The sequence below is a fragment of the Cottoperca gobio genome, chromosome 4 (assembly GCF_900634415.1).
Source record: "Cottoperca gobio chromosome 4, fCotGob3.1, whole genome shotgun sequence".
Classification (NCBI taxonomy): Eukaryota; Metazoa; Chordata; class Actinopteri; order Perciformes; family Bovichtidae; genus Cottoperca; species Cottoperca gobio.
In genome coordinates, this window is record NC_041358.1 from 26579373 (window position 1) to 26593121 (window position 13749).

General features: G+C 43.7%; 1 protein-coding gene across 4 annotated transcripts in view; it reads right to left on the reverse strand.

Moving 5' to 3' along the window:
* cacna1ea (calcium channel, voltage-dependent, R type, alpha 1E subunit a) overlaps positions 1-13749 on the reverse strand; it is a 78364-nt gene that overhangs the window by 7454 nt on the left and 57161 nt on the right. For 2 of the 4 annotated variants that reach the window (XM_029429362.1, XM_029429364.1), the window contains 19 exons: positions 10300-11187; positions 9799-10016; positions 9489-9600; positions 9027-9156; positions 8697-8756; positions 8365-8471; positions 8133-8144; positions 7889-7985; positions 7420-7580; positions 6831-6968; positions 6146-6347; positions 5751-5915; positions 5130-5240; positions 4965-5045; positions 4193-4378; positions 3534-3625; positions 2715-2889; positions 2262-2389; positions 861-957 (listed from right to left, as the gene is read on the reverse strand). In XM_029429362.1, coding sequence (XP_029285222.1) covers positions 861-957; positions 2262-2389; positions 2715-2889; positions 3534-3625; positions 4193-4378; positions 4965-5045; positions 5130-5240; positions 5751-5915; positions 6146-6347; positions 6831-6968; positions 7420-7580; positions 7889-7985; positions 8133-8144; positions 8365-8471; positions 8697-8756; positions 9027-9156; positions 9489-9600; positions 9799-10016; positions 10300-11187 — 3160 coding nt within the window. Of the gene's footprint in view, positions 1-860; positions 958-1619; positions 1717-2261; positions 2390-2714; positions 2890-3533; positions 3626-4192; positions 4379-4964; positions 5046-5129; positions 5241-5750; positions 5916-6145; positions 6348-6830; positions 6969-7419; positions 7581-7888; positions 7986-8132; positions 8145-8364; positions 8472-8696; positions 8757-9026; positions 9157-9488; positions 9601-9798; positions 10017-10299; positions 11188-13749 lie in introns of all 4 variants that reach the window. The other 2 variants (XM_029429365.1, XM_029429363.1) reach the window with 2 other exon arrangements.

Here is a 13749-nt window from a genome sequence, read left to right on the forward strand (position 1 = left end):
TCTATTCCTGCCGTGCCCGCCCCCCAGTTTGGGAACCACTGTCTTACTATATTATAAACAAAATTTAAATAAGTTTCAGCTCAAAGGAAGAATATAAGAGAATCTGCCTCCTTAATTATGATTATGATTATGATTTCAGGGCAACTAGCTTGAAAGAAATGATGATCAACCAGCGTCTTTCTGGGCGTCATTACAAAAGAAAAAGGTTCAACATACAGCATAGTTTGCTTTGTTTGAATGAAGTTAAAGTTGAAATCAGACGACACCGACATGAGACAGAATCTCAAGGTCAACAAAACAATCTGAGGTCATAAAATAAACACAGACACACACCTCCTTCTGTCCTTCTGTTTATATCCTTTTATAAACTCATACAACACACTTCACTAGGAGTTTAGCGTTCATCTGTGATGGAGCATGCATGCAGGCTCACAAGCTTACACACACACACACACACACAACACACAACACACACGTAACATGGGGCCGTGGCAGGAGGCACATGCAGGCAGGTAAATGTAAGTAAGTATGAAAGATGAGAACATTTGGCGGCAGACTTCTACATTTGACAACTTTCTGATCGGTTCAATAAAGAAACTCTGAGACTCTCTCGTCAGATAAAAGCAAACTGAGAATGATGTCTGATTTTTCTGCCAAGATGCAAAGCAAAAGCAGGCGAATCATTCCTGTAGCACTTATCATCTGCCAATGACCAAACACTGGGACTCCACCACGCAGCGTTATATAACTAGCAGATCAAATGCTTTGCTTTTCAAATGTGTGACACACAAAATGAGCTTCCATGGCCTGTCCTCGGGGGTTTAAATGTGAAGGCAGTGCCTGTCTGCGGTTTAGTCTACCTTATATGCCACCTTGGAGGGGCATTTCTTGCCCAGGCCTAGAGGTGGCGACATGTGGGTCAACATCTCATACATGTCAGTGTAATGGATACGACCACTGGGGGCGCCAGGTAGCCGTGTAGGTGGGGGGGGGGGGGGGGGGGGGGGGGAGGAATGATGTTGGAGGTGCAGGAGGAAGTGAATAACGGTGGAGGAGACGGGGAGTGCGTTCCCGAGGGAGGGAGGAGGAGAAGAGCACAGGAGGGGTGAAAGAGAGGAAGAATGGAGGAGATACAAGAGAAAGGATTATTTAAGGCATCACAAAGAAGTAGGGAGCAAAGTAGGAGAACATAAAACAGGTTGTATACTTTCTATGCTGCCATCAGGGCATAGAAATCTGGGAAAGGAGAAAACAGGATGAGCAAAGGAATGACAGCCTCGCTGGATCTGGTACAAATCTCAGATACTTACGTTGTGTGTGCGTAAGAGCACTAAAAACATCTTTAAACCAGATCTAAAAAGGTAGAAAGAGACAGGCTTCCCCCTCATTGCTCTGCAACAGGAAGCATTTTAAGTGCCTTGATACAGTTATAATCCTGCATGAGGGATGCCCCGTGCCTTAGTACCCTGAGACTCGAGTGTCGTCATTCTTTGAGTAACACGGCCCTAAAGGTCAAGCGTGCTGGTGAAGGGAAGGAAGGGAGGGATAGGAGGCAGTCAGGAAGGATCCCACACGGAAGAGGCAGAGGGGGGGGGTTTGTTGATATTTGGGAACCAAACCTTGCAGGCCACCCTGTGAGGGCAGTTCTTCCCAAAGCCCAGGGGAGGCGAGATAGTGCGTACGACTTTGTACATCTCCTTATAGTGGAGCCTACCACTGGAAAGAACATACATGTCTTTAGTTGTAGTTGTGAATGAGGCCTGAACGAAGGCTTCGTCCTCACAGGAGCACTTTGAGGACATTTAAACAGCATTAAATCAACTTTTTAAAATCTGTAATGAAGAAATGCATAATTATTTTACATGCATATTACATTATTATATGATTATTAGTTTCTTAAACAGCACTGAAGTTCATGTTTGTCAGTAGCAGACACCCCAAACTTGCTTTTAACATTCAATATTAGACACTACGACGCCGTGTTACAGCTAGTGTCGGTAACAAAAAGAGCCGGGGGAGGGGTTATAAAGATTAAATGGTACATTTACGTTACAGAAACTCAATATTCTTTGAGATTATGATCATAAAGTCTTGTATTTGTGAGAAAAAAAACACAAATTTACGATTATTTCTGACATGAATCTTGGAAATTCAGAGTTCTTTCTCAGATTATTACCTCCCTCCCCAGCTCCGTTTATATTTCACAGCGTGACAGTAGAACACATCATTAGACTCTGAAAACGGCAGCATGAGACACTCACCAGGCGGCGCGGTCATACTCCCCCCAGATCCGCACAAACTCGTCCAGGTGGTGAGGACCCAAGATGGAAGAGTCTCTCGTCAGATACTCAAAGTTATCCATGATCACAGCCACAAACAGGTTCAGCATCTGGAGACAGAGGAAGAGGAGGACGTTCATTTAAAGGATGATGGAAAGTGCACTTTCTTGTGCCTCTTCGTCTCCTACGTCCTCCTGCCGTCTCAATTCCTAAAATGCATCTCGAGGAGACAGGATGCTCGCCGGAGGAGCTCTGAGCGAGGATGTGAATGAACACTGTTATCATCTGTCTCACGTCATTATGTTAAATGCCTCTTCTCTCCTCGTGTCTCTTCTTTGCCTCCTCTGCTTGCCTCCTAGGTGGGAGGGAGTAGGACGCAAGGAGTAGGATGCGAGGAAATACAAACTGAGAAATGAGAAGAGCCCATCGTCTTACCAGAAAGGAGCTGAAGAAGATGAAGGAGACAAAGTAGAAATAGGCGAAGTCGGAGCCACAGCCCCCCTCCTGGTCGGACGTCAGTACTGCTGCGGAAAGCGACGTGTCCGTCTCACACTTCTGTCCCCCCAGACACGACAACATAATCTCCTGCCATGACTCCCCTGTGGCACTCCTGGACACACACACACACACACACACACACACACACACACACACACACACACACACACACACACGCACACACACATTACACAACAGGACCCGAGCAGTCCAGCTCACAGTGTATTCACAGTCCCGTCTGCCATCTGGAAGGTGCATCAAAGCATCCAGACTCGACTGTCAGATGTGAGACCTCGTCGAGTCTAATGCAAACATTTACAGGAAGCAACCATAAAAGAATATAATATAAATATAATAATTATTTTATTTAATATGAACTCAACTTTTTATTATTATTTTTGTTTTATTTATTTATTTAATATTACTATTATTTATTTATTATTATTTTATTAACCTCAACTTATTTTAATATTACATTTATTATTTATTTAAGCTTAATTTATTCCTATTTTATTATATAATTATGAAAAGCTGTAATGGAAAATATGATTTGACAGTGAATAGAAAGAAACACATTAACATTAACTCTCACATGCCTCTATCACCACATTTCTTTCCTTCTAACTTTAGATCTTTTTGTAGATTATATATTATATTATTATTATATAAATATAAATATGCTGGCGCTGTTGTCTGCATGAAGTCAACATACAGTCCAAAGCTCCCGGAGGAACAGGAGGTGTGAAGGTGTCGTACCTGAACAGCAGCATCAGAGCTCCAGAGAAGGTCTTGAAGTTGTTGTGCTGCGTAATGTGAGTCTCCTCGTTCAGCTTAATGTTCCCAAACACCTGATTCACACACACCAAACCTTCAGTTTATAATTCATCATTAATTAAATACACAGTGGAAACCTCTCAGTGATCACTCAACGTTTTAACATTAACATCTAATTAACATTTGTATACATGACTTTAATAAAACGTAATGAAACAAATAGCTTCAATATTGACTGTTTCAAAACACAGTCCAGCTGTTTCAATGACTGTAACTGTGTTTAATTCAAATACACTATAATACAGTACAGTACTGTATATACAATATGCTTTACTGTAGTTCATACAGTCATGTTAGCAGTACAAATAGGCTCCTAAGCTACAGCTTAGCGGTGATTTCAGGACATTTCTACATTTTTGACAAGCCTTAAAATAAACTAGGCTATCAATGCCTAATATAAAAATAAAATCTAAAATATATCATTTTCTTACATATGTATGTGTATGAAAAGAACCAAAATGAACACTGTAAGCAGACATTTAAGCAAAATGTGATCCATATAAGCAGTTTCTGTACGGTGCTGGACAGAAATGGTAAATGTAGGATATTAACCTCCACCATCGAGCGCGTGTCTTTCTAACCTGCATGCCAATGATGGCGTAGATGAAGAAGAGCATGGCGATGAGCAGGCAGACGTAGGGCAAAGCCTTGAAGGACTGGACGAAGGTCCACAGAAGAATCCGGATGGTGTAACCTTGTCTGAGCAGCTTGATCAGGCGAGCTGCTCGGAAGAGCTTCAAGAAACTCATGTTGAACGTGTCCACAAACTGGACACAAAGGGAGGAGGAAGGAATCAATGTTCACATGCATACGTCAAGTTGAAGGAAACTGTGCAGAGAAGAGTCAGAAAGCAAACTACCACACAGATTCAGTACGTCCTCATATATAGTTTGTCAAATGCCAAAAATACCAGGATGCAGTATGCTCCCAGCATGCATTTCTGCCACCCTATCTACATGTTGATACCATAATGTTGCACCTGCTACAGCTCATATGTTATACATGTATACATATAACACAGCCTTATCAGTATTTAATTTCATCTTATTCTATTCTATATGTATATATTTGACATATTCCTGCTCCATCATGTTACACTATTGCATTTCTTTGTATGTCTGAGTGAACTGTGAGTTGCATTGTTGGTTTCAGAATCTTTGGATCTTTGCACAGCAGATATTTGAGCAAGAGGTTCAAAGGTCAAGGCGTTATGTTATGTATTATGTTCTAATTGAACACATACCGCATGCAACAGATGGCACTTTGTAAGAGCAGCTGCAGAACGTACTAAAAGTAAAAGGTAAGCGATTGTGAACTCAGCCTCTCTCTCAGTGTTGATACTTTTCTTATTACCTGCACGTCTACCACGATCTCCGTGATGCTGCCCAAAACGGTGATGAAGTCAAAAATGTTCCACGTGTCTCGAAAGTAGTTCTGCAGAAAGAGGAAAGATGCTGTTTCTGAAGCGAGGTCGCACATTCACATTCAGCCTTTGTGTTGCTCTTTTTTGTTTCTCACCAGAAAGCCGAAAGCCATGATCTTGAGGACGCACTCGACGGAGAAGAGAACAGTGAACGCCGTGTTCAGGTGCTTCAGTACGGCCTCGTATGCCGGCGGGGCGGAGTAATACTGAAAGCAGAAAGGTGTCAGGGGTTAAACAAGAAGAAATACGTGTTATGAGAAGGATAAAAGTGGAATATTGCCTAAGCGGTGTACTGAACGCGCCCTGCAGATCTACAGGTTGATGGAAGATTCCTCCAGACCCATAAATAGTGCCTCAGTCTCCCCACCTCTCATCTGTCGCACTATAAAAGGAGTAATTCCTCCAGGGGCGGCAGCCACAGTTAATGAGGTCATGCTAAATAGCAGCCCCGAGACATTATAGATCAATAATTAATACAGGCTGAGTCACCCTGAGTCGGTCTGTCTCAACGACCAGCCCAAGTCTGAAAAGAGAGGGAGGTGGGAAAAAACTAAAACATCAGCAGAGCCAATAAAAACATCACTTTGTTGAGGTGGAACCCGAACAGGAGCGACACACCGGGGTCGCAGGTTCACGATGCAGATATCCGTCTCATTCTGGTGCTTCTGAAATGTCCCGTTGTACTATTTAAATTGTTCTTCTCTCATTCTCCTCACCTTCATCATCAGTACAATGGTGTTGAGAGCGATCATGGCGAGGACGGTGTACTCAAAAGAGGGCGACACCACAAAGTGCCACAGACGGTACTGGAACGTGTGTCGGTTCTGGGGCATGTAACGGGTCAGGGGCTTGGCACTGATGGCAAAGTCTATACACGCCCTCTGAAACACAGAACAGGAGACAGACGATGAAACAGCAACGATACACTGTACATGTGAAGAAGTAGATGTTCCTACAAGAACATTTATGATTCATAAAGACACTCAGAGTACATCTGACTGTTCATCTATACTTTGCATAAAGTGAAAAGGAGACCGATAAGATCTGGGTCCTTAAACACACAAAGACGGAGACAGAGGAAGTGTTTGTTTGTCGTTCCTCCATCAATCACCTCGTTCTTTTCCAGGCTGCACTCCTCCATCATCTTATCCCCCTGTTCCTGAAAAGTGATGATGATGAGAGCCACGAAGATGTTGACGAAGAAGAAAGGAAAGACGACAAAGTAGATGACGTAGAAGATGGACATCTCCATCCTGTTGCCGTGGCTCGGACCTCTGTCCTCCTCCGTCACGTCTACTGAGTGCTGCAGAACCCTGGAGGAGCGGAGACAGGAAGCTAACTAATGCTAACGCTAATGCTATTAAAACTATAGGAATCATTTCACTGTAACACACAACAGATTTAAATCATTCACAAACGCCAAACTGTTGCATACTTACAGCAGATATTAGTTTAGGAAGAAACTATTTGGGAGTATTTGTTCACTGGGTGGGGGTCAACATCCAAATAGATATAATTGAAATGTATTTCCACTGCAGCAGAGAATTAACGAGGGCCGGGACAGAACAAACCCACAAACACTGCCGGTGAAATATTGGCGTAACCTTATTATGAGATAACAAAGGGCCAAAATCTTTGTTAAGTTAATCACATCTATTATATTTCCTTCATCAAAGGTCAGATTGGACCATTACTGAAGAACAGGCCAGAAGTTAAAAGGTTATAATGCTCAGAAAAGCTAATGAGCCCTCGAAGAATGGAAAATGATATTTAAATAATATCGCAGGGACACTCACTGAGGCCAGCCCTCTCCGGTGGACACGGTGAACAGAGTGAGCAGAGCCCAGACAACGTTGTCGTAGTGAAACTCGTGTCTCTTCCACTCTCTTCTCTTCACCTCCTTCTTGTCCTTCGTGTAGTCAATGTAGTAACCCCTGCGGGACGAGGAAGAGGAGGAGAAAGAACGTCAAGACAAGTAAGAATCATAAGTCAAAACACAACAAACGACTGAATGAAGTAAGAAAAGTGATGAAGGGAAAATAACTTTATTAATATCGCTCCTTTCAACAGCGATGCAATCCACATTAAAAGCATTAAGCGCAAAATAAACACATTATAAAATGTCATTAAAGAGTCAAGAGGACAGAAATAAAAACAAGCTATTGTAGAATAAGACGAATAGAGATGAAGGGAGAAGAGAGAAAGAAACAATGTCTTTAAGATGAAGATGAAGATGAAGATGACAGTCTGTCCTGCACCAGGTTGTTGCTGGTTTTGTTGTGTTTAAGTTTATGTTATTATGTTTATAGTAAGTCATGCTGACTTTATGTAAACATGCTTCTGGCACTACAGTGTTGCGTTGTGCCCATGTGAGTTGAGTATTACTGGCAGTCCTTCTCCGTGTCCTTGGAGCTGTCGGTGCAGTAGAAAAACTTCCCCTTGAAGAGCTGCACAGCGATGACGGCGAAGATGAACATGAAAAGCTTGTAGACGATCAGGATGTTGAAGACGTTTTTCAGAGACGTCACCACACAGTCGAACACGGCCTGGAAGAGATGAAGCACGTGAGCAGGGAGAAAGGGTCTGTGCAGACTGCCAACCAACACCAACGTCTTCCACTTAAAGTCATGGAAAGTATTGTTTCCTTGAAGAGCACCTGTGTTTTAGCAGCTCTGCCCACAAACATGTCCCGACCCTTGGCGTCCACAGTTTTTGCTGAAATTTGGCATCGAGGTTAAATATGTGTGTGTGAAGGTTTGAATACTTTCCTGACTCACATCCACACGTCCAGCATATCACACGCTCATAATACAAATGATACGAGTATGGAAACCCAACCAAGAGCATCTCTGACCTTGAGTTTAGGAAGTCTCTTGATGGTCTTCAGCGGTCTGAGGACGCGCAGCACTCTCAGAGACTTGATGGTCTTGATGTCCCGTCCTTTGTTATTCCTGTGCAGAAAGAGTGTGAGCACCACACGGCTGCAGCGTAGTAAATGTTACTCCTTCACTTGTTTTCACTCCCGTCACAGGATGTGTAATCTGACATATTTGCACATTTAAAGTATTTGTTCTAAAAGAGTTTTTAGTTTTTTTTACCCCATCACATTGCTGCTGGTCGATCCCACGGAGGCATCACCCACAGACGGAGAACAACAGGGAAGAGGGGACACGCATATCAACAGTCAGTGTTGAAACAACATGGAAGAGCCGACTGCATGACGTGAAACCACATTTACAGCAGGAAAGAAAAAGCTAACGGCTGATTTGAAGACACTTTGCTGCTTAGACATATGATTAGTGATTAATGGAAATAAATCACGCGACTGACGAGAGGGCGAAGGCCACCAGCGCTCCCACCACCACGATGAAGTCCAGGATGTTCCACAGGTCTCTGAAGTACGAGCCGTCATGGAGGAGCAGACCCTGGTCGATCATCTGCGGGCACGACCAGACAATTAAGAAATGTCCTCCTGCAGGACAGTTTGACTTTGAATGAACAGATGTGACAGATGTGTGTGCGATGCATGCTTCCTCTCTTTGTTATAACCTGTGCACTCTTCACGGTTCTTCACATGTCAAACAGGAATGCCCAAAAAGGGATTTTAAGTGATTAAGAGATACTTTTATAATATGTTGCCACATCTTCACTCAGTAACTCACCTTCATAATCATTTCAAACGTGAAGACTCCGGTGAACACGTAATCAAAGTACCGCAGAACCTGCGACGAGTGTGTGACGAGAAGCACAGTCACAGAGAAAGATCAGAACATCAGGATGTAACAGGAAATAAAAGGTGAAATTCTTCTGATTTTATGACATTAGAGGATATTTTACAGTCACAAGACAATTATTATTCCTCCCATAAACAGATTCCTCACTCATCAGTGATTTAACTGCCCCCCCCCAGCAGAAACATCCTGGTTTGTATAAAGTCATGAATGTAACAGCTGTTCCTGTGTCAGAGGATATATATACATAAACACACAAACCTTATTCCAGTTAGAGGAGGTGGCTACAGGGTCCTCCGCAGCCAGCGCTATACTACTAGCAGCTATGACCAGCAGGATGGACATTTCAAAGTACCTGAGGTTCACCACGTAGTGACACGCTCGACGCACCCTGAGGGAGACATGTGACGCAGGTGACGCAGAGGTCAGGTGACGCAGAGGTCATGTGATAATAAATATAATAATAATAATAATAAATATACACGTTCGTACAGTTCTGGTTTCAGATGTTTACTCATGTTTTCAGTTCAATAAGTCAAACATTTATTTCACTCAGAGCATTTTTATTATTTTAAAATGCTTTATATCTATATAGAGATATAGAGATAGAGATATAGATAGAGATAGACATTGTTTTGTTGTTTTTGTGAATTGTTTATGTGACGATGATGATCGTGTGGTGAGAATGTGATGTTGTGACAACCCTCATGTGAAGAAACTCACGGGTTCTCAGGTTTGAAGATGAACATGCTGTCTGGAGTCACAGTGTCCACCGGCTTCGTCTCCTCGGACTCCTCCTTCTCTGATTTACAGGTTTCAGGGTCCTTACTGTTGACTGGTCGGGGGGGAAGATGATGAGGTCTTTATACATCATGATGCAAACAAGGAAGCAGACGCCGTAAAACTAGAACACTTAGTTTTCAAAATGAGATGTTAATCTGGAAGATATCACGTGAGAATAAGTTCCCAGCCTGAACCAGAGAGGGAACTATGTTAGATGATAACCTGAACGGTCTCAGTGGAATAGAAATACCTGTGATCGTGGAGAGCTCCAGAGAGGACTGAGCGTTGGGCATGTTGACGATCACACTGGAGCTGAGCTGACATGTGTCCGTCTCCGTCTCCTCGGTGTTGCTCTCTGCGATGACGGGAGGAGACGGGTCTGACTGCTGAGGAGGTTCTTCCTGGTCACCAGTGTGGCTGTGATTCTCTGGTGCGTCAGTGTCTCCTCCTTCACTCCTGTCACTCTGTCTGAAGACAGAAGACAGCAGGACAGTGATAACCTCACAGCGAGCACCGACACTGATGTGCAGATGTAAAGGGAGATCTGAGCTCTTAAAGTAGCATCTGTGTAGAAAGCCTCCACGGTGATGTGATGTTTATGTGTTTTAAATAGAAAGGTTTAGTGAAAAGTCGTGTGTGTGTCAAGTAGTAAGCACGAGTTGTTTAAAGTTTGTAAATGTTGCCACCAAACCTGAAGCAAACTGCCAAACAAAAACAAAGACAGGTTGTGTGAGCAGCTGTTGTGTCTCACCTGCTCTCAGCAGCTTTGGACGCCTCCACCTCCCTTTTAGTCTCTGCCTCCTTCTCCTCCACTCGCCCGGGATTTCTCCTCCTCTCTCTGCTGACCGAGCGACTCCCCAAGTGGCTTCCGTTCCCGGGGGATGACGCCGGACTTCTGTCCCCGCTCTGATGGTCACAGTGATGCAGCGCCCTCCTTCCCCTGATCCCACCGTGACCTCCCATCTCAGGAGTCAGTGTGTCAGGGGGTCTGAACTTCTTCACCGCCCTGTGCTGACGCTCACCGTTCAGTCTCGGGCTCCGCCGCTCGCTGACGGTGTTGTGACTCAGATTAACGTCCAGTTTTGCGCTCTGGGTGATGGACTCTGATTCAGGCGGCTCTGGTATGGCCACAGAAGCATCAGGAAGGAGCACGTTCGTAGGTTCCAACGACTCTGGCTCTTTTGGAGGTTCAGGGACGTCACTCGAGAGGGCGGCATCCAGAGGCATATCCACACACACAGAAGGAAGGTTTTTGGATGGGGAGGCTAGAGCGTCGGTCAGCTTTAAACTCCCGGACTGGGAGTGCTCCATGGCCTTGCGGTGCAGTGACAGGGGGCGTCCTTGCTGACCTGCAGCGGGAGGCCCGTCCTTCTCCTCGCTCGGGCTGCTGAACAGGATCTCTCGGCTGGACATCTGGCGGTGTCTCCGCAGCTGGCTGGTCCTCTGCTCCCACACTGACATGGTCATCCTTTTTCTTCTCTCTCTCCTGGACATGAAACAGTTAGAGGGGTTGAGTGGTGGGGGTGGGCGGCCCTCCCTGATGCTGCCCTGGGCCTCGTCCAGGGAGCAGGAGTAGGTGGGCCGGCTGCGGTGGATAGCTCTTTTCCTGTACAGGTAGGGCCGCCTCCTCCGGCTTCCCCTGAGGAAAGAAAGAAAAGACCAAATGTCAGTACAAAGAAGCAGACAGTTTATTATATATGTAGCACCGCATTTAAAGGGACAGTTCACCCCACAATCAAACATATTTTCCCCTCTCACCTGTGTTTATCAATCTAGATTGTTTTGGTGTGAGCTGCCGAGTGACGGAGATGTCGACCTTCTCGCCAATATATAATGAATATATATAATATATATATATATATATATATATAATGAAACTATGGACTCGGCTTGACGGGCTCAAAGCGCCAAAAATACATTTGAAAAACTCAACAGCAATACCATGACCTGGTTACTCAAGCTAATCAGCAGACCTCGTTGTGAGCTGTTGTATGTAGGAACTATTTTCTTTGCACCGTATCACGGCGTAGGAGGAAGAGAAGCTCCTGAGCTCGCTAAGGTTACAGCTCAGCCAAGGAGGACGCCATCTCTCGTCCATGAGTGGATGCACGCTTCCTTCTGAGCGGTGACACGGTTGGCGGATGTAGTTCAGTAGAAGAAAATAGTTCCTTCATGAAACTGCTCACAATAACTGTGGATTAACCGGGTCATGTTTTCTGAGTTAATCAAAAGTATTTATCAAAGGGCCATCACATTTGATTTGGGGGTGAACTGTCCCTTTAACATACAGAAGCATTAAATTAAGGTAAATGTCTTGGTGTAAGAATTTGGTTTGAGACATTTCATTTTAGCTTCTATTGTTATTTATTGATCCACGTCTGGAACTACTTCTTTGCATGCTGTGTTTTCTAATTCGATTCAAAGTTTCTGAATCTGCTCTAAATTCTTTCTAGGTTCCCTTTTTCATTCTATGAAATGTAAATTAGCAAACAAATGAAGATCACAGTACAGTAGTGTGATGTACTAACAAGCACTATAAAGAGGTTCTCATGTCAACATGAAGCAGTTTACTGGGTCGATGAAGATGTTTTGGTGATAAATTAACAAATTGTTGTGTGACTGTAATAAGAAAAAGAGTAAGATGCAGAATGAAACCAGTGGAGTAGAGATAAAAACAAAGGTGGAATACAATGAGGTTGGAGAGTTTGGAGGTACAGGACAGAGTAGGATGAGTCTGGGACTTTAGGCGTTAGTGAGAGCTTCAGAGAGCTGAGCAGACAGTGTTACTTACTGGAACGTGGACTCTTGTGTGGTCCGTGTTATCAATGAGCGATTGGTTGAAAACAAGACATTAGTGCTTTTGTGAGCAGAGACAAAACAGAACAGGAGACACACAGCAAACGATCCTCCAAGATAACGTTTATATAGACTGTTACAGGCTGTTCTGAACGTGTTATGATATGAATCATGTATTTCATCTTCAGTTATAAGATGCATTTCGTTTGCAGAATATTTCCACTGCAAACTGATGCTGATAATGACTCCGGATGCTTTGCTGTGCGTCTCCACTGGAGCCAAGCGGCACATCGACAAACAAGATGGTAGCAGAATTAGAAACCATTAAACAACATTCATAAACATCAACAGTAAGCGCAACATTTATAAAAAAAGACATCTTAAGTAAGATACAGGTGTTAGACAGTGTGAGCCACAGTATGGGTGCAGGTAGCGTCACAGAGATGGGCTCCATCAGCAAACACGGGGAGAGAGAACGTCATTTAAAGACCCTCTGAACACAAACCACCACATTGGGATGCAGCTCTGAACACCAGGCTCACCTCAGAGCACGCACACGTTAGCATTCATTTAGGACATGCTAGGAGAGCTCGTTAGATCATGTGCAGAGCTCCGAAATATTCAGGGTACTCAAGAGCATTTGGGAGGGGGGACTGGAAGAAAAACACTGAAAACAACAAGTGGACAAAGTACTCAGATGTTTTACTAAAGTGAAAGTGTGGAAATACTCCGTTACAAGTAAAAGTCCTGCATTCAAATTTTTACTTAATTATTAGGATCAAAATGTATTTAAAGTATTTCAGAATATTATATATTATATTATTATTATATATATTGCAGGGTTGCTTGTAAATTTCAACAAGGGATCAATAAAGGTTATTTTAACCTATAATAATATTTGGTAATATAATAATATATTGTAATATCTTCAAAGTAACTGAAGTTATCTTATGAATGTCGTGGATTAAAAAGTACAATATTTTGTAGAGAAGTAGAAATATAAAGTAGCAGAAAGTAAAGTTCAAGTCCCTCACAATAAGTGTGACTTCTTCCACTGCACGTGAAACATGTGCGTGATTCCTGTTTTTCTTCCTTTGATCATGCTGATCAGATTCATGCGTTCACAAAGTGAAGTCATCATCAGCCTCCAACATGCTGCATCTCTTTTCTTTTATAGTGCAAATGCTGTCATGCAACTTTCTTGGAGGTCAGCGGGGGCAGATACCGCCGGGGTTTCACAGCTGACATCGGCGGCGAGACAAGAGACCCTTAAAGTTCAGAGTGTCCTCTCTGAATACAGATGCAGGTCCAGACGACCCCGTGGTATTCTCGTCTTCTCTACGGGCTCTGACAGGAGCCTGACCCTCAGCTGGCTGAACTGAAAGTGATGCGTGCAGCTCTAGTT